General features: G+C 33.8%; 1 protein-coding gene across 3 annotated transcripts; it reads right to left on the bottom strand.

Moving 5' to 3' along the window:
- Positions 1-1,521: 1,521 nt before the first annotated feature.
- LOC18434381 (GDSL esterase/lipase At5g45910) lies at positions 1,522-20,219 on the bottom strand. Of its 3 annotated transcripts, none has more exons than XM_088870604.1 (5): positions 19,886-20,219; positions 5,359-5,580; positions 4,240-4,388; positions 2,271-2,547; positions 1,522-1,919 (listed from the first exon to the last, which is right to left on the bottom strand). In XM_088870604.1, the coding sequence occupies exons 1-5, from the start codon at positions 20,151-20,153 to the stop codon at positions 1,663-1,665; spliced, it is 1,173 nt and encodes a 390-aa protein (XP_088726730.1). In that variant the 5' UTR covers positions 20,154-20,219; the 3' UTR covers positions 1,522-1,662. The 3 variants fall into 3 exon arrangements, with proteins under 3 accessions (XP_088726730.1, XP_011623529.2, XP_088726731.1); XM_011625227.3 differs by lacking the exon at positions 19,886-20,219 and adding an exon at positions 6,036-6,571; XM_088870605.1 differs by lacking the exons at positions 5,359-5,580; positions 19,886-20,219 and adding an exon at positions 6,036-6,476.
- Positions 20,220-20,998: the final 779 nt, after the last annotated feature.

Raw genomic sequence — 20,998 nt, 5'->3', positions numbered from 1 at the left:
ACTAAGGTTTGAATGTATCAACCAACAACATAATCATCATGCACCAAGGTTTGAGTAGAGTGGATACAAATTCGGCTTGCGAAATCGATCCATACAGCGCAGTTGTTCATTTGAAGCCCTCGATCCCAGAATCTGTTAATAGCCCCTCAGCCTGCATTAGTGCATTCAGTTCCTAGAATAGAGAGAAAACCCTAGGATGTTTTTTGATAAGTAGAAGTTCCAAATGAAACTTAACGCTCTAAGGTATAACCGAGTTTTGAAGGAGACTTGAAGTTTGCTAAAAAACAAAGAACTCATTTCCTTCAACTTTTGGACCCAAAGGCATGAGACGCTCTAGCTGATTTCAAGGTATTTGATGGCCAACTTGAAAAATCCAAAACACAATCAGGTCGTGATGAGAATACCCTTAGAATACAACCGATCCCAATGAAGTCTTTTGTAGAATTCTTCAAGTTGCACATTCCAAGCCTTTGACAATGTCGTGCGCTAATTTGTCCTTAAATATACTTGACATGGGTAAATATACTTGATCTGGTTCAAATATGACTGCAGTTCTGTAAGTACATCTTAATTTACAGAAAGGTTTTAACAGTTATGGATGCAAGTTAATTGCGTAAAAAATTAAAACAGGGGAATGAACTTAAAAATCAATCTCAAATGGGTTTAAATGCAGAAATATCTTGGATAACTACAGTGAAAGCTATTAACTATTGAAATGGTGGAAGAAATATGGCAATCATGTGTTGACACACCTCTTGAGAAGAGTGAAACTTGACAAGGAACTTAGGGTGTGGGAGAAAGAAACCATGGCGAACGGCATTGTAGTGCCATAACCGTAGCAAATAGATGTTTTAACATCACAACCAAAGTGAGAGACCCTGAAGAAAAGGCTTTGTAACACCACAATCGCGGTGAAAAGACTTTCTACCATCATAACTCCAGTGAAGATTTGCTTTGATGTTATAACTGAGGCGAAAAATCAGGTCTGAAATCCGAATAGCCAATGTCAGAGGTTGATCCAAATCTGGCTATTAAAGACACAACAAAATATTGGAATCTTTAGAAAAAGGCTACAAATAGGCTTACAAAGGCTTAAACATGGTGAGAAGTTCAGCTTCTTCTCTTAACCTTTTTTAAAGGTTATCAAAAAGTTTTGTCAACAAAAAGATCAACTTTAACCCAAATCCAAACCTTGGACACAGCATATGGCCCAGCCCAACAGGGAAAACATGTGTTGTCAAGCACATACACCCAAAAAACTCGTAGTCTCGCTCTACTTATCCGAGACAGAAATAAGTAAATTTCCCACTTATAAGGCCATAGAGAAGCTTTCCTGCTGGCAGCATGATACAAAATTTTTGACTTTAGCCAAGCCATATCATGCCTTAAATTTTAGAAATGCCCTAAAAATTGGAAAAATACTGATGTTATGTTATAAAACACCCTTTTCATATTGACATGTACGTTACATTTGTTTTCGCTTATAGAGAAGGTTTTCCGCCGGTACCATGAGACTTAAAGTTTGAGTTGATCCATACTTTACCGTAAGTGTTAGAAATCGTCTATCAAATGGAAAAATAGTATTTCATGTTACCTAACACCATTTACATATTGAGATGTAGGTTACATTTGTTTTCCTCTCATATGATTTTAAAGTCATTCTTAGGCAACCATATTTAGATCAGTCTCAAAACGTGGCTGGTCAAGCTTGAGCGGAGGATGTGTGAATTCTCCACTAAGCAATGCGGTCGCAATGACTTTGTAAGCAGCTTCAGTGAGATGGATTCCATCCCAATTTGTGTACAAGGATGGGTCATCACACACTGTCGCCCCTGGTTTGCCACACGTACGGCGAGGGTCAAAGTTGTATTGGCCTCCAACTCCACAGCAGGCAGAGAGAACTGTCTCTTTAGGGAAACCTGCAAATATGGTTGTAGATCCATGGCTCAATGAACATGAGGAAAATTAGATTATGTAATGCTTTTAGCTTGGGATGAAACTTTTATTTGCGAGTTGTGATTGAAAATACGTAAGAGGAAGAAAGTTTCTCAGATCAATTATGATTAAACTTTAGGAAATTTCAGTAAATATGTCCCTATTTGTTCATATGAAACCAATGATATAGTGAGGGACTCCTAGTTTGTAACCTACTTTAGTATTTATGTACTCCACAAAAATTGTTGGATCTTTAACCAAAAAAACAAAACAGAAACTGCTAAGAATGTCACTAAGAAATTGCAGATATTTTGAGAACATGGCTAAAAAGTTACCGATTAATCCTGGGGATTCGAAGAAAAGCATCGCAGCGTTGTAGTAATCGGCATAGATGATGGTGGCTTGGGGAAACCTTACTCTCATGTCTTTAATGGCATCTTGAAGCTTCGAGTTGTAGTAGCATGCGAAATCGTTGAAGCGTGTCAAACATCCAGTATTGGGGTCATATTGACCCTTATCGAGTGTATGATGTTGTGTAAGGTACATAGTGCTGCAGCCAATTGGAAGGTTTCCAGGTATTATCAGAGTCTCAGCACCTTCACTAATGAGTATCTGTGTTTAAGCAAATGCTTTTATCAATTGGAGATCAAATTATGGACAGAAAACATTATAAAGCTAAATACGGTTGCCTTTTTAAGCACAGCTACAAGGTGTAATAAAAAAAAAGGTATATTGTGATCCATATGACCATAGTAATTCTATGGACTAGAGTGATTAGAATAGCACCGCATATGTCGATGGTCATATTCTTGTTTGTCTTGTGTTTGGAATATGGATCCATATGACCATAGTAATTCTATGGACTAGAGTGATTAGAATAGCACTGCATATGTCGATGGTCATATTCTTGTTTGTCTTGTGTTTGGAATATGGTTAAATACGCAGTGCTGCACCCGATTGGAAGATTATCTGATATAACTGGGGTCTCAAAACTTTCATTAATGAATGCCCGCGTTTAAGTTGAATGAGTGAAGTTAAATTGAGAACATATATTAGCAGTATATCACACTAGTTAGTGCTCTCTCACTGTGTCAATATAGCTTTTGGTGACTCCTGTTTTTTCTAATACCCATCATATTAAATCTCTAGGTACACTATCATATTATTTCTCTAAATCAATAAATACCATGTGGAGGTCTTTTCTTTTCATCCTAAACTTCTCAATCAGTTGCTTAAGTAGAAAACTTGTTTCAATAGTTGACCTCCCTAACATAAAAAACTTTCCATACCGATTAAGTTAGAGGGTTTACATTTTAAGTTTCATTACTCATGTATCATCTCAAAAAAAGAAAGGCATAAGAAACCTTCAAAAATATCTTAATTGCCCCTATTCAGTGAACGAAACCCTGATCAAGCAGAGACATTTTAATAATTGGTACTCCTAAGAGTCCCCAACCAAATGGTAGGAGTACCCTTATTTGTAAAAGGTGTATCAAATTCCGGAAATGCCCGTGCTTATTTAGAGTTTCCAACCCTAAACAAATATAATGTATGTATTTTTGAAAGGGAAAAGTTTATATAGAGCCGAGGCTCTAAACAATCAAATAAGAGCCTACCTCAAAAATTTCACTAGAAGAGGTTGTTTTGATGCTCAAATTGATCATCTCGACATCAAGATGCATGGACATGAGAAAAAAAAAAAAAGGATTTCAAGTTTTGGAAATAGTATATTTTGTAAAAAAAATTTGGACAATCAATTTTCAAGTTTTCATAAATCTGTCGATCTATACTATTTTTAAAGCTTTAAAATTTATAAATAAAAATGAAAATACATTTTAAGGCTATCACAAAGATTTCCAACATTGAAACCACATTTCTCGATACTATTTGAAAGTAGGCTCTAATTTGATTGTTTAGAGCTTAGGCTCTATACAAACCACACCCTTTTTGAAAAGGAAAAGTATTCCATAAGACCATATATATTTGGTACATGAAGGTAACAATTGATTCTGATGATTGGATGTAAAATTAGGTACTTGTTTCTATTGATCAGGTTCAAAATTCAAAAAAACATTTTATAAACTTTGTGAAGTACCAATCTGCCAGATTTTACATTAAATAGTTATAGATAATATTGACCTCCTTGTTCCTTTTATATTTTTCTGCTTTTGAATCTTGATAGGGTAATTAAAAATTTTAAATTGCACAGCCAAATTAGAATTGTTTGTGTAATATATTTTTTCTTGCAAAAACTGTTTGGATTCTCATCTTTAGAGCAGTGGAAAGTGAATAAATAGTCATTACCGAGGCAGCTTTCATGATCGTGTCAATGATGTCAGGCACAAAAGCCTTGACCTCCTCAGTGCTGTTCCCTCGGGCGAAGGCATAGTTGCAGTCATTACCTCCTATCTCTCCCACCAGGAACATCGCTTTTTTCATAAACTCTTTGCAGCCTGTGGTTAGAAACAAAATGAGGGGGAGAGACACTCTACAATTTGCAATTATGTAAAATAAAAAGGAAAAAAAGAGAGAGAGAGAGAGAGGGGTGAAAGCGACATGTTCTTTTTTAATTGGGGCATGCCCGCGGTAGGAATTAAATCTGAGATGTAACATTATTGAAGTCAACTGCTAACTACTCGAGCTCGAGTCCAGTTTCTAGGTAAAAGCAATGTGTTTTCTTTGAAAACCATTCTCGATCTCATAATATATCAGGATCCGCCTATCTCCCTCCCGGATAGTCGATTTCACTTGCCGATTCTCCAATTGATCCGCCTGTCTCCCTCCCGGATCGTCGATTTCACTCGCCGATTCTCCACTGGATAATCCTACAGTCCATCGGCTGCCCCATTTTGTTTCTTCTCTTACATATCATATTATAGTTTCTAGCCCATTTCTGCTCTCTCTATTTTTGAAAGACGCCATTCTTACTTTGGTAGAGATTCCAGTCCAACTTGATAAGATTATTATGGACCTTTAACTTCTTAATATATAATTTTTATTTTTGAATACTTCATTCTCTTTCTCTGTCTACGGAAAAATTGAGTTTGAATAAGTAATGAAAGAGTTGTTTATCCAAAGGTAAATATGACTATTACTGCGCCACCAAACATGGTAGTTTGATAAAACAATGAAAACTATAATGTAATACGCCAAATTTCTTTGTAAACACAATAAACTAGATTTTTAAAGAAATTTCATTGTTTTTTGAAAATTTTTATGGGATAAAGTTGGTCGATCTGGCCAATTTTTTGATCCGAATCACCGATCCAACTTAACTTTGGTGAAAACAATGTGCATTTCATGATATTGATGTTTTAAGCAATCATTCGAAAATGTTTTAAGCAATCTTGAGAGAGAGAAAATATTTTATTTTTTGAACCGTCATTAATTGTGGATTAATTAGAGGGAGAGAGAGAGTGTTACCAGAATATGGTTTACAAAGAGAAGGTAGGAGTTGGTGGAACCACTCAAGCTGAACACCAAGAGAGTAATTGGTCCAATGTTGTTCAAACCCTTTCGATATAAAATAAGAGGAATCAAGGGCCGTGGCACCCCCCACCGCGAAATTCACTCCTTTAGAGAAGTCGTCTCCACCGTCCAATGTAGAAAGATACGGTGGAAGGAGAGGCACACCCAACGCTTGCGCTGAGCATTATTTTCAAATCAAATAAAACACCTAGGTGTTAGTACATAAGCAAATTGTATAAAGCTAAGAGCGATTTACATAGGGGTCCCTAAAATTTTTGAAAAAATATGAAATGCTTCACTTTTAGGTGAAAATTACAATAGAGGGTTGGTTACTCCTTCCTTTTTTTTTTTTTTTTTTTTAAATTGTCTCTCGGTCATCCTGAATTTTGATTTTTTTAATTATTTTTAATTTTTTGTTAGTAGGGCAGTGTTCGGTCAGCCTGAATTTTGACGTTTTTTAGTTCTTTTTAAATTTTTTTTTTAGTAGGGCAGTGCTTTAAAGCTTAAGGCATCGCCTTATTAAAAAAAAAAAAAAAACTCAAAAAAAAAAAAAAACAATCGAGAGAAACCCAAAATGGGATGGATGGAGAGAGTATAGGTGAGAGAAAGAGAAATTAGGAGAGAGAAAATACCAAAGAAATCGACGACCAAGCGGCCATTAGAGAAGCGACCAGTAGGCCTATGAAAGAAGGTCTCTCCATAAGGAAGGCGGCCAGTTGGAGAGGACCCGCCATTTAGAGAGAGAAGCGTGTTCCCGGTATCAGCAAGTGAATCACCAAAGCTGAATAAAGCAGCATAAGACTCGGCCTTAGCCTCGAATAGGCAGCTGTAGAGAGAGAAACCAAAGAAGAGATAGAATCTCATGGACGCCATGAGTTCTTGATGAAAGGAAATGGCAAAAGAATGGGAGTTTGATTTTGCAGGGGAGAAAATGCTTTCTCACTCCTAAATTGATTTTGCAGGAGAGGGGCTTTGTAATGAAATCGCTCTCTCTCTACATATATCTCTATCGCCATGTTAGAGGGGCGTTGACAGACCAAAAGGCCATCACAATATTGGCATGTTTTCAATTCTGATATATTTTCTTTGGATTTCGATTGATAGAGTTTGATACGGAAGGAGAGTCCCATTCCCCTTTTAAAAATTCAAAAAATAAAGGATCCACCAAGGATTAAGATACAAAATGCATGTACAAATATTAAAGGGTCCACCTAAGATTAAGAAAGTCAAAGTTTTCCAACTTTCGTTCTAAGATCGTCATTATTGTTTTGCGATCTTCATTATTGCCTCGTTTATTTTCGACCTTATATAAATACCACTAATGATTTACGACTTTTAAAAGGAGAAAGTTTATATAGAACCGAGACTCTAAACAATCAAATTAGAGCCTCGTTAAAATTTTACTGGAAGAGGTTATTTTGATGCCCAAATATCCTCAAATTGATCATGTCGACATCAAGATGCATGGACATGAGAAAAAATAGATTTCAAGTTTTAAAAATAGTGCATTTTATGACACATTTTTAGACCGTCAATTTTCAAGGTTTTCAAGTTTTCATATATCTCCACTATTTTTTAAGCATTTATAATTCAAAATGAAAATCTATTTTAAGGCTATTACAAAAAATTTCAATGTTAAAACCACATTTCTCGACACTATTTAAATATGTGTTGTACTTTGATTGTTCAAAGCCTTTGCTTTATACAAACGGCACCCTTATTGTAATTGTCACCTTCTTCAACCAACCAATAGGCTTTGTCAAATTTGATGGCACTTAGTCTAGGTCCGGCACTTGCAGTCTAATAAAATATACGAAAAATTACGTATATATTCGTTATATTTTTGTGTTATTATAGATGTACCGAATAGTTCTGTTATTATATATTTGTCTTTTTTTTACCTTTCATAATATAAATTTGAAAAGAAGATGACTCTATCTTTTTTTTGGGTGTTGAAGAACCGAATTGAAGGGTTTTTCGAATTGGTCAACATCCGAATTCAATGAATTTTTAGTTGTTGAACAATATCAGTCACATTTATGAAAGCTTGCATTGCCAACATCCGAACATGTGACTGCGAAATTCTAGAAACCTTAAGAAAGTAAAGTCATCTTTTTAAAAAAATTACGTTATAAAAGGTAAAAATAGACAGACATGTAATAACGAAAACTATTTGGTACATCCGTAATAACGTAAAGTATAACGGATATGTATGTAATTTTCTCTAAAATATAATATGGAACTATGTAGAATGAATTTGCTAATAAAAAAGAAACAATATACAATGAGACCATTTATTGTTGGTACAAGGTGGTCGCAGATAATCTTGACTATTGGATGTAAAATTCAGTGGCTGAATCATTCCATTGACTAAGCTCAAAGTTAAAAAAAAAAATATTGTCGAAGTTTGAGACACTCCCAAGCTATCAGATTTCGCATTAGATGGTCATAGGTAATTGTGATCTCCTTGCACCGAAGGTAAAAGGTCTCATTATATACAATCTCAATAAAAAAAGACCTCATAGCAAGAATGTTCAATCTTCTTGGTGAAAGGTCAATTTTTTTTTGGAAACCTCTTAGGTTTTTTTCAATGGAAAATTTGCCGGAGTAAACTTAGTATGTAAAATTTTAAATTATTTAACGTTTCACCCTTATCTTTTATATCTAATTTTAAATAGAATATTGTTCTTTTGATTAAATTTCAAATAGCCCATCAAATTACATATGAGTTTTGATTTACCATATTACTAAGGTGCGGTTTGTATAGAGCCTACCTTCAAATAGTGTCAAGAAATATAGTTTCAAAACTAAAAATCTTTTGGATAACCTTAAAATATATTTTCGTCTTTATTTATAAAGTTTAAAGCTTGAAAAATAGTGTAGATAGAGAGATCTATGAAAACTTGAAATTCTTGAAAATTGACGGTAAAAAAATGCGTTACAAAATACATAATTTCCAAAACTTAAAATCCATTTTTTTCTCATGTTCATACATCTTAATGTCGAGATGATGAATTTGAGCATCAAAACAATATCTTTTAGTGAAATTTTTGAGATAGGCTCAAATTTAATTGTTTAGAGCCTCAGCTCAATATAAACTTTTCCCTATCACTAATAGGTTAAAACAATGGTTTAAAAGCGGATCGGTGACCCGGATCGGGCACCTAAAAAACCGATCCGGATCTACGAATCGGTGATCTGGATCGAGAATCGGCTGAATCGATCGGATTAAAGCTTCAAAAAAAATCCGAAAAAATTATTAAAATTCATTATAAATGTTGTTTTTTAGGATCCAATAAAAAATGAGGGTACTACATTATTAACTTTCATTTTTTTTATCAATTTGTGAATATTTAGATGCTCTTTTCCTGTATAAACTTATTTTAACTATTAAATTTGCATCACATAAAAGAAAAATCATAGAATTATCATGGATAAAATATATAATTATATATGGACTATTATAAAGAGTAGACTAATCAATGAAACAATGGCCATTAAAATCTCGTTTTGGCGAAAAACCCTAACCCGCTAAAAAAACCCAAACTATTACAGCCTAACTAACTATAATCCAAAATTATTACAACCTCACTAATTATAATATTATATACTGAATTTATAATTATTAGTTTACATTTTATAATTATTTTATTAGACAAATAATAACAAATTAAAAATATTTTATAATATTATCTAATTTAAAATGTATTTTTGACAAATGTAAGAAAAATAGTACATTACATGATTTATAATGTAAAAATTCATAAATAAAATAAAATATTTGGTTATCAATGTAAAAATTAATAAAATGCGTACAAATTTTGGAAATAACACTTCAATTTTTCAAAAATTTAATTTTTTAGGTTTCTATAATAAATTTAGTAAAAGAGATTGTTAGTAGAAAGATGGAGATTTCAAATAGAATAAACTTTTTTATTTTTATTTTTTTTATAACTTTCATATAATTTACAAAAATAATTATACCACTATATAAAAAAAAAATAAGTGTTATATAAAAAATTATTTTTTTATTTTTCATTTTTTTATGTCTTTTATATTATTTACAAAAATATTTATATTTATACCAACCACTATATACACAACAAAAATATTTATATTTATACCAACCACTATATATACAACAAAAATGCAACACATGCGATTCGACCTTGGGACCTCAAGTAAAAAAACCAAAGTCATAACTGCCAAGCCATCTAATTACATGTGATTATAAATTGCTGATTAATAGACTATATTTACATTTCGTTTTCATTTAATGATGTTTGGGAATTATCCCACATCGAAAGATAGGTATTCAACTTTGGTATATAAATACCTATGTAATATGAATTATAATATGTGTATAAAAATATTAAGGCAACCTCATACGTGCGCTTGGATATACGCAAGTGAGTGTGCGTGGGGCATGCTCGCAAGTGCACTTGGACACACGTGTGAGTGTGCGTGGGGGCACGATCGCATGTACGCTTGGATACACGTGTGCACGTGTGAGTGTGCGTGGGGCACCCTCAACACGTGCGTGGGGCACGCACGCACGTGCACTTGGACACACGTGTGAGTGTGCGTGGGGGCACGATCGCATGTACTCTTGGATACACGTGTGCACGTGTGAGTGTGCGTGGGGCACCCTCAACACATGCGCTTGGACACACGTGTGCACATGTGAGTGTGTGTGGGGCACGCTCGCACGTGCGTGTCATGCGTTACATATATGAACCGGATGGGAACCGACGGTTCCACTCTAGAACCGGCCTGTTCCACTCTAAAACCGGCCGGTTCCACTCTAGAACCCGGGCGGTTCTCGGTTTTGTGTTGGAACCGGCACGGTCTGTGCCGATTCCCAAGTCGAACCGGGCGAGTTTGGTTTAACACGTGTGCACGTGTGAGTGTGCGTGGGGCACCCTCAACACATGCGCTTGGACACACGTGTGCACATGTGAGTGTGTGTGGGGCACGCTCGCACGTGCGTGTCATGCGTTACATATATGAACCGGATGGGAACCGACGGTTCCACTCTAGAACCGGCCTGTTCCACTCTAAAACCGGCCGGTTCCACTCTAGAACCCGGGCGGTTCTCGGTTTTGTGTTGGAACCGGCACGGTCTGTGCCGATTCCCAAGTCGAACCGGGCGAGTTTGGTTTAACTCGCCGTTTTTTAAAGCACTGGGTTAAAACGTTAAATAGTTCAATTTTTAAGTATATTGTAATAAATTTCCCTTTTTTCTATTTGTCGTCTCAACATGAACTATCCCCTTTATCTCTTGAACTGACCAAGATAACCCTCCTTTAGAATCGGTATGTTCCCGGTTTTGTGTTGGAACTGGCACGGTCTGTGTCGGTTCTCGAGTTGAACCGGGCGAGTCCGGTTTGACTCGCCATTTATTAAAACACTGAGTTAAAACATTAAATAGTTCAATTTTTAAGTATATTTTAATAAATTTCCCTTTTTTCTATTTGTCGTCTCCACATGAACTATCCCCTTTATCTCCTGAAATGACCAAGATAACCCTCCTCTGAAAATTGCTCAACCAAAAAACCAACTCTTAATCTATTTGAAAAAAATAAAAAATATGTAAAAAAAAAAAATAAAAAAATAAAAAAAAAAAAAAAAAGAGAAAAGAAAGAAGATGTCGATGCAAACCACACAAGCCCGGGTCCAATTTCTAATAACTTTTCATCCCCCTGGAATCCAACACCCATCTCATCTCACAACGGTGGGTAGAATCTCGCCCACATTCTTAATGTAGGCATAATTTCCATGGCATTGCTTATCTAACGAAAATTCTAAAAAAATAAATAATTAAAGAGTTTTGCTAACAGGATCTTCTAGTAATTATGTTAACTTACCCCCAAATATTTTTGAAAAAAACTATTGAGGTAAATTCCATCATTTAATATTGGACCAGCATATTGATGATAATTGTCCAATAAAAGGAGGACTAGATACTTCTATAATATACAGGAAAAAGAGAACTAGATACTTCTATAATATAGAGGAAAAAGTTTATATAAGGGCGAGGCCCTAAACAATCAAATTAAGGTACATCTCAAAAACTCACTAAAAGAAGTTGTTTTGATGTTCAAAAATCCTCAAATTGATCATTTCGACGTCAAGATGTATAGACATGAGAAAGATGGATTTCAACCCTCGGAAATAATGCATCTTGTATTACGTTTTTGGACCGTCAATTTTCAATTGTTCATGGATCAACTCGATAAACATTATTTTTAAAGCTTTATATTTTAAAGTTAGAGAAAAAAACAATTTTTTAAACCATCATAAAGATTTCCAGTAATAAAACAATATTTTTCCGAACTATTTGGACGTGTACCTTACTTTGATTGGTTAGGGCCTCGGCCCTATACAAATTGCACCCTATAAGGAATTCTTCTAAAATAAAAATAAAAATAAATCAATAAGCTAATAAGAAAATGACCAAAGGAGCCCAAATTAAAATATTTAGATAAGGTAGACTTACCTGGGCCATCATTATACGGCCATGAATGATTAGGACAATTAATCACATTGGAAAAGTATGGGCACCAACTAAAAATGTGGGTCCACCGTTATCCAAAGTTCAAAGTGATTAGAAAAATGGGCCCCACATTTTGTTGGCCCAATTTGGAGATTAATGGTTCATTTGCTCATCTAAATTCTAATCCCAAGTGTTCATCTCATTGTATAATTATCCTACTAATATATGAACAAAAATTGTTTTCACTTTTCTTTCTTTTTTTCTGTTTTTTTTGGGGTAAATGGGGTCTCTCATAGCTGGGAGGATTCCTGGTAGGGATGCTGAGGAAATGGACAAGTATTGGACCACAAAGTGCACAAGCTCAAAATCATGATTTTTCTTTTTTTTCCACTTGGGCTTCATAAATGTTTGATTTTTTAAAAATTTGTAAGGGTATGGATCAAATTACATAGGATGTGATGTAAAATATGGTTGTTTTGATATATGGGGCATGTGACTTTTAAGGTTGTTGGTTATTAGCCACCGTTGTGGCCCATAAGTCCCAAAACTAAGGGGCTCGCCCTTGTTAATGAAAGATTGTATCAAGTAAAAATATACAACAACTATTTATTTTCTCTTAGGCTTGGATATTCGTTTTTGCTCTACAGGGACCATACTATCTTCTCGCTCTCTCTAGGATTTTTTTTCCCTCTGCGATCTTGTTTGGGCCTTCTGTTCTCTACTCGGTAGCTTATCTTATATGTATTTCATTCTTCTTGTGGTACTTCTCTCTCATCAGTTTAGGCCTTATGTTCGAGCCTTCGGTACAACTCTTTCTCTGCTTAGTATTTATATCTAATCTATTTTTGTCTTTCTACCGAGTCATGTTTCGAATCTGTCTGCTGAGTTGTATTTCGACTCTCTGATTTGTTTTGAATCTTTCCATTCTTAACTCCGAATGTAAGGTCCAACTGTGATTGTTGATCTGCCGCTGATTTCTGTTAGCTCTTCCAAGTGCCTCATGTTAGATGATCGAATTTTTCGATCCTGGTTGATGATCAAGTTTTATGTTACTCCATCCTGTGCTTGATCATATCTGTTCCGAATGCTTGTTGATTTGCTGTTATACGAGATTGTTTGATATGTCGGTTTATGAGGATCGTTAATTTGCATCTGCTCAAGCTTCTTATGTTCCTGCTTTGTTACTAATGCTGCTTTCAGTTGTCCAAACTTAAGTTGCTATCTCTTAATGCATATTGAGTTTGAGAGAGTGTGTGGAAAATATAGAAACCTGATGTTTAGGAACTATATTTTCCTTTCTTTTATGTGTACCCTTATTAAGAAGGTGTTACATATATTAGTTTCTTTAGTAATATACAATTGTGTGACCCCTATAAATTGTGGTTCTTGTTCACATATATGATAACTTCAATAATTCATCTTCATAGGGCATAAGGCTCAATTATACAGAAATACAGTTGCTCACCGTAGGAGTGGATCCCACAATATGATAACTGAGTGTGGGGATGCTACCACCACGACCCCAGCCCCTTTCCTATAAACGTATCAATGTGCTCCAGAAAAAGTGCGCATTTTTCATTATATTGGTTTTGAGGTATACTCATACAATAAACCATATTTCTAAATCTAAAATTGCGTTCCAACCCGACAGGTCCTGAGGCACACTCATGCAGTAAACAATCTTTCAAAATATTAAAACTAAGTTTAATTTTTATTTTATTTTATTTGATTTTTGAATCACCAATCCAGACAATCCAAGAATGATATGAATCGTTGATCCAAATTGGGGGTGGACAATCTACCCTAGTGATGTGCTTTGTTAGACGCTGCTTTTGACATGTAATTTGATTAAGGGTTTTGTTAGGGTACTCTTATACATATAGTATTTACTTAATGTACTTAATATTTTTAGACGCTTAATAAAAGTAGCCCATGACGTAGTAACATTTGGTCTAAAGGCACTATTGGCCGTTAATCAAAAGTAAAATATATAATTTATTGATAAAAAAAAAACATTTTTAGATATAGTGAAAAATGATAAGGTTAACTTTCAAAAGATATCGTAAGTTTGGCTAACAAAACGATGAACTTCTAGCCCAATCCAAACTCACATGCCTATATATATATATATATATATATATATATATATATATATATATATATATATATATATATATATATATATATATATATATATATATATATATATATATATAGAGAGAGAGAGAGAGAGAGAGAGAGAGAGAGAGAGAGGGGGAGGGTTTAAGGATGATGATGTGGGGTTCTTATAATTTAAATGCAAAAAAACTCACATGTCTAGAACTTGAGGGAAAAAAAGAGGCATGGGGGCGGTTTGCCTCTGTAATTTGAGAATTTCTATTTTGTATTTGATCCCAATATGGTCGATATGTAATTTTTTTTTAAAGTTTTATGAATTCAAAATGGTATTTTTGTAAACAAAAAAGTATTTGGGGGTATTTGTTCGAAAAGTTTATTTTGGAAAAAATAGTGAAAAAAATTTGGTTGGAAGTAACTTGTACAAAACCTAGTCTTGAGGTTGTTTGTAATTTTACGGAAAAAATAAATGAAGAGAGAGAAAATGGATGAAGAAAAGAGAGGGACAACACAAAACAAGAAAGGAAAGTAAACCTACGCAGGTAATTCGTAAAGTAAAACTAGAAAAGAGAGAAGGGAGGAGAGAAAAAATACCGAAGTGGCCAGTATGAAACAAGAGTTGAGAGATGGCTTGAGAATTTATGAAACAAGGCTGCAACCTTAACCAATCCAATTAAGACACACCTCTAAAGTTTATAATAAATGCATTTTTCATATAAAATTTTTTTAGGATGGCTTCATAATTTATTTTTATCTCTAATTATAAATTTTAAAATTTTAAAATTGCTTCAAATCAAGTAAATCTATAATAGCATGAAAATCTTGAAATTGGACGGTCCAAATAATTTGTTGCAGGATATACAATTTCACATCCTTGAGGTTGTTTGTAATTTTACGGAAAAAATAAATGAAGAGAGAGAAAATGGCTGAAGAAAAGAGAGGGACAACACAAAACAAGAAAGAAAATTAAACCTACGCAGGTGATTCCTAAAGTAAAACTAGAAAAGAGAGAAGGGAGGAGAGAGAAAATACAGAAGTGGCCAGTATGAAACAAGAGTTGAGAGACGGCTTGAGAGTTTATGAAACAAGGCTGCAACTTTAACCAATCCAATTAAGACACACCTCTAAAGTTTATAATAAATGCAATTTTCATATAAAATTTTTTTAGGATGGCTTCATAATTTATTTTTATCTCTAATTATAAATTTTTAAATTTTAAAATTGCTTCAAATCAAGTAAATCTATAATAGCATGAAAATCTTGAAATTGGACGGTCCAAATAATTTGTTGCAGGATACACAATTTCACATCCTTGAGGTTGTTTGTAATTTTACGGAAAAAATAAATGAAGAGAGAGAAAATGGATGAAGAAAAGAGAGGGACAACACAAAACAAGAAAGGAAAGTAAACCTACGCAGGTAATTCGTAAAGTAAAACTAGAAAAGAGAGAAGGGAGGAGAGAAAAAATACCGAAGTGGCCAGTATGAAACAAGAGTTGAGAGATGGCTTGAGAATTTATGAAACAAGGCTGCAACCTTAACCAATCCAATTAAGACACACCTCTAAAGTTTATAATAAATGCATTTTTCATATAAAATTTTTTTAGGATGGCTTCATAATTTATTTTTATCTCTAATTATAAATTTTAAAATTTTAAAATTGCTTCAAATCAAGTAAATCTATAATAGCATGAAAATCTTGAAATTGGACGGTCCAAATAATTTGTTGCAGGATATACAATTTCACATCCTTGAGGTTGTTTGTAATTTTACGGAAAAAATAAATGAAGAGAGAGAAAATGGCTGAAGAAAAGAGAGGGACAACACAAAACAAGAAAGAAAATTAAACCTACGCAGGTGATTCCTAAAGTAAAACTAGAAAAGAGAGATGGGAGGAGAGAGAAAATACAGAAGTGGCCAGTATGAAACAAGAGTTGAGAGACGGCTTGAGAATTTATGAAACAAGGCTGCAACCTTAACCAATCCAATTAAGACACACCTCTAAAGTTTATAATAAATGCAATTTTCATATAAAATTTTTTTAGGATGGCTTCATAATTTATTTTTATCTCTAATTATAAATTTTTAAATTTTAAATTTGCTTCAAATCAAGTAAATCTATAATAGCATGAAAATCTTGAAATTGGACGGTCCAAATAATTTGTTGCAGGATACACAATTTCACATCCTTGAGGTTGTTTGTAATTTTACAGAAAAAAATAAATGAAGAGAGAGAAAATGGCTGAAGAAAAGAGAGGGACAACACAAAACAAGAAAGGAAAGTAAACCTACGCAGGTGATTCCTAAAGTAAAACTAGAAAAGAGAGAAGGGAGGAGAGAGAAAATACCGAAGTGGCCAGTATGAAACAAGAGTTGAGAGATGGTTTGAGAATTTATGAAACAAGGCTTCAACCTTAACCAATCCAATTAAGACACACCTCTAAAGTTTATAATAAATGCAATTTTCATATAAAATTTTTTTAGGATGGCTTCATAATTTATTTTTATCTCTAATTATAAATTTTAAAATTTTAAAATTGCTTCAAATCAAGTAAATCTATAATAGCATGAAAATCTTGAAATTGGACGGTCCAAATAATTTGTTGCAGGATATACAATTTCACATCCTTGAGGTTGTTTGTAATTTTACGGAAAAAATAAATGAAGAGAGAGAAAATGGCTGAAGAAAAGAGAGGGACAACACAAAGCAAGAAAGGAAAGTAAACCTACGCAGGTGATTCCTAAAGTAAAACTAGAAAAGAGAGAAGGGAGGAGAGAGAAAATACCGAAGTGGCCAGTATGAAACAAGAGTTGAGAGACGGCTTGAGAATTTATGAAACAAGGCTGCAACCTTAACCAATCCAATTAAGACACACCTCTAAAGTTTATAATAAATGCAATTTTCATATAAAATTTTTTTAGGATGGCTTCATAATTTATTTTTATCTCTAATTATAAATTTTTAAATTTTAAAATTGCTTCAAATCAAGTAAATCTATAATAGCATGAAAATCTTGAAATTGGACTGTCCAAATAATTTCTTGCAGGATATACAATTTCACATCCTTGAGGTTGTTTGTAATTTTACGGAAAAAATAAATGAAGAGAGAGAAAATGGCTGAAGAAAAGAGAGGGGCAACACAAAGCAAGAAAGGAAAGTAAACCTACGCAGGTGATTCCTAAAGTAAAACTAGAAAATAGAGAAGGGAGGAGAGAGAAAATACCGGAGTGGCCAGTATGAAACAAGAGTTGAGAGATGGCTTGAGAATTTATGAAACAAGGCTGCAACCTTAACCAATCCAATTAAGACACACCTCTAAAGTTTATAATAAATGCAATTTTCATATAAATTTTTTTTTGGATGGCTTCATAATTTATTTTTATCTCTAATTATAAATTTTAAAATTTTAAAATTGCTTCAAATCAAGTAAATCTATAATAGCATGAAAATCTTGAAATTGGACGGTCCAAATAATTTGTTGCAGGATACACAATTTCACATCCTTGAAGTTGTTTGTAATTTTACGGAAAAAATAAATGAAGAGAGAGAAAATGGTTGAAGAAAAGAGAGGGACAACACAAAGCAAGAAAGGAAAGTAAACCTACGCAGGTGATTCCTAAAGTAAAACTAGAAAAGAGAAAAGGGAGGAGAGAGAAAATACCGAAGTGGCCAGTATGAAACAAGAGTTGAGAGATGGTTTGAGAATTTATGAAACAAGGCTTCAACCTTAACCAATCCAATTAAGACACACCTCTAAAGTTTATAATAAATGCAATTTTCATATAAAACTTTTTTAGGATGGCTTCATAATTTATTTTTATCTCTAATTATAAATTTTAAAATTTTAAAATTGCTTCAAATCAAGTAAATCTATAATAGCATGAAAATCTTGAAATTGGACGGTCCAAATAATTTGTTGCAGGATATACAATTTCACATCCTTGAGGTTGTTTGTAATTTTACGGAAAAAATAAATGAAGAGAGAGAAAATGGCTGAAGAAAAGAGAGGGACAACACAAAGCAAGAATGGAAAGTAAACCTACGCAGGTGATTCCTAAAGTAAAACTAGAAAAGAGAGAAGGGAGGAGAGAGAAAATACCGAAGTGGCTAGTATGAAACAAGAGTTGAGAGATAGCTTGAGAATTTATGAAACAAGGCTGCAACCTTAACCAATCCAATTAAGACACACCTCTAAAGTTTATAATAAATGCAATTTTCATATAAATTTTTTTTAGGATGGCTTCATAATTTATTTTTATCTCTAATTATAAATTTTTAAATTTTAAATATGCTTCAAATCAAGTAAATCTATAATAGCATGAAAATCTTGAAATTGGACGGTCCAAATAATTTGTTACAGGATATACAATTTCACATCCTTGAGGTTGTTTGTAATTTTACGGAAAAAATAAATGAAGAGAGAGAAAATGGCTGAAGAAAAGAGAGGGACAACACAAAGAAAGAAAGGAAAGTAAACCTACGCAGGTGATTCCTAAAGTAAAACTAGAAAAGAGAGAAGGGAGGAGAGAGAAAATACCGAAGTGGCCAGTATGAAACAAGAGTTGAGAGATGGCTTGAGAATTTACGAAACAAGGCTGCAACCTTAACCAATCCAATTAAGACACACCTCTAAAGTTTATAATAAATGCAATTTTCATATAAAATTTTTTTAGGATGGCTTCATAATTTATTTTTACCTCTAATTAGAAATTTTTAAATTTTAAAATTGCTTCAAATCAAGTAAATCTATAATAGCATGAAAATCTTGAAATTGGACGGTCTAAATAATTTGTTGCAGGATACACAATTTCACATCCTTGAGGTTGTTTGTAATTTTACGGAAAAAATAAATGAAGAGAGAGAAAATGGTTGAAGAAAAGAGAGGGACAACACAAAGCAAGAAAGGAAAGTAAACCTACGCAGGTGATTCCTATAGTAAAACTAGAAAAGAGAGAAGGGAGGAGAGAGAAAATACCGAAGTGGCCAGTATGAAACAAGAGTTGAGAGATGGCTTGAGAATTTATGAAACAAGGCTGCAACCTTAACCAATCCAATTAAGACACACCTCTAAAGTTTATAATAAATGCAATTTTCATATAAAATTTTTTTAGGATGGCTTCATAATTTATTTTTACCTCTAATTAGAAATTTTTAAATTTTAAAATTTGCTTCAAATCAAGTAAATCTATAATAGCATGAAAATCTTGAAATTGGACGGTCTAAATAATTTGTTGCAGGATACACAATTTCACATCCTTGAGGTTGTTTGTAATTTTACGGAAAAAATAAATGAAAAGAGAGAAAATGGTTGAAAAAAAGAGAGGGACAACACAAAGCAAGAAAGGAAAGTAAACCTACGCAGGTGATTCCTATAGTAAAACTAGAAAAGGGAGAAAGGAGGAGAGAGAAAATACCGAAGTGGCCAGTATGAAACAAGAGTTGAGAGATGGCTTGAGAATTTATGAAACAAGGCTGCAACCTTAACCAATCCAATTAAGACATACCTCTAAAGTTTATAATAAATGCACTTTTTATATAAAATTTTTTTAGGATGGCTTCATAATTTATTTTTACCTCTAATTAGAAATTTTTAAATTTTAAAATTGCTTCAAATCAGGTAAATCTATAATAGCATGAAAATCTTGAAATTGGATGGTCCAAATAATTTATTGCAGGATACACAATTTCACATCCTCAAAATCTAGTTTTCTTTTCATATCCATAAGTGTCGAAATGATCAATTAGAGGGTTTTCCAACATCCTTACAATTTTTTATGATGGATTTTTAAAATGTTGCAACCTTATATAAACTTTTTGTTTAAAGGAATAAAGGGGAAAAGCGAAAAGTTAAAGGGAAGAGAGAGAAAGTACCGAAGAAATCGACGACCAATCTGCCATCGGAGTGGCGACCAGTTGGCTTGTGAAAGAAGGTCTCTCCATAGGGCCAGTGGGCAATAGGAAGGAGATTGCCATGTGGATAGAGAAGACTGTTGCCAGTATCAGCAAGTGAATCGCCGAAGCTGATCAAAGCAGCGTAGGGACTGTAATTCGCTATCGCGATTGGTACAGAGATGCAGATGTAGAGAGAGAAAGTGAAGAACACAGAGAACTTCGCAAGGGAAAAAGACGAAGAAGCCATTAGAGCTTGATCAAAGACACTGGTGGAAAAAGGAAATTCCTCTCTCTCTCTCCAACCCAACTATTTGCCAGAATGACACCCGCCATCCCGCTTTCGCTTTGGACCCTTTGTCCCGATGCGTGGTCCCCATGCACGCAGTGTATCTTTATAGTACGTACAGTCACGGCCGTCTGTACCGTTGGACGCACTTTCCTGTAGCCCTATTTGTTGAACTTGGGCGTGGGTTGAGGTTTGTATAGACCCGAAGCTCTAAACAATCAAAGTAAAACACACCTTCAAATAGTATTGAGAAATGTGGTTTTAATACTGAAAATCTTTGTAATAGCTTTAATATATATATGTTTAATTATAAAATTTAATGTTTCAAAAATAATGTAGATCGAGCAGATCTACGTAAACTTAAAATCTTGAAAACTGACGGCCCAAAAACAAGATGCTCCATTTCAAAAACTTGAAATCCATTATTTCTCATGTCCATGCATCTTGATGTTTAGATGATCAATTTGAGGATATTTGACCATCAAAAGAACCTCTTCTAATGAAGTTTTTGAGGTGCGCTGTAATTTGATTGTTTAGAGCTTCAGCTCTACATAAACTTTTTCCAAACATGAAACATGCGGCTATAAAAAATCTATTGTTTATAAAAGCTCTTTGCCACCTGATTTATGCATGGACGGTGATGCAGAAAGAGCTAAGACTCATGCCCTTACTTTATGTCATTTTCTGATGTGTCCAGATCAGTGTTTGTCGGCGTACATACATTGATTTAAGGTTATTTGCATTTGTAATTCAATAATGAGACGTATTCATCGCATCATCAAACGACCATCTTTAACAGGAAAGTT

This window comes from Amborella trichopoda, chromosome 6 (genome assembly GCF_054954075.1).
Source record: "Amborella trichopoda isolate Santa Cruz 75 chromosome 6, AtrichopodaSantaCruz75HAP2 v2.0, whole genome shotgun sequence".
Lineage (NCBI taxonomy): Eukaryota > Viridiplantae > Streptophyta > Magnoliopsida > Amborellales > Amborellaceae > Amborella > Amborella trichopoda.
The sequence above is the reverse complement of the archived record's forward strand: the minus strand, read 5'-3'. Positions and strand labels throughout refer to the sequence as shown.

What these genes read in the sequence shown, in the direction of transcription:
- LOC18434381 (XM_088870604.1), bottom strand. Translation starts at nt 20,153, where the DNA reads ATGGCTTCTTCGTCTTTTTCCCTTGCGAAGTTCTCTGTGTTCTTCACT. An exon ending in TCTTTGTAAACCATATTCTG is followed by an intron (nt 4,389 to 5,358) that starts GTAACACTCTCT and finishes TTCTAACCACAG; the next exon opens with GCTGCAAAGAGTTTATGAAA. An exon ending in CGATCATGAAAGCTGCCTCG is followed by an intron (nt 2,548 to 4,239) that starts GTAATGACTATT and finishes GCTTAAACACAG; the next exon opens with ATACTCATTAGTGAAGGTGC.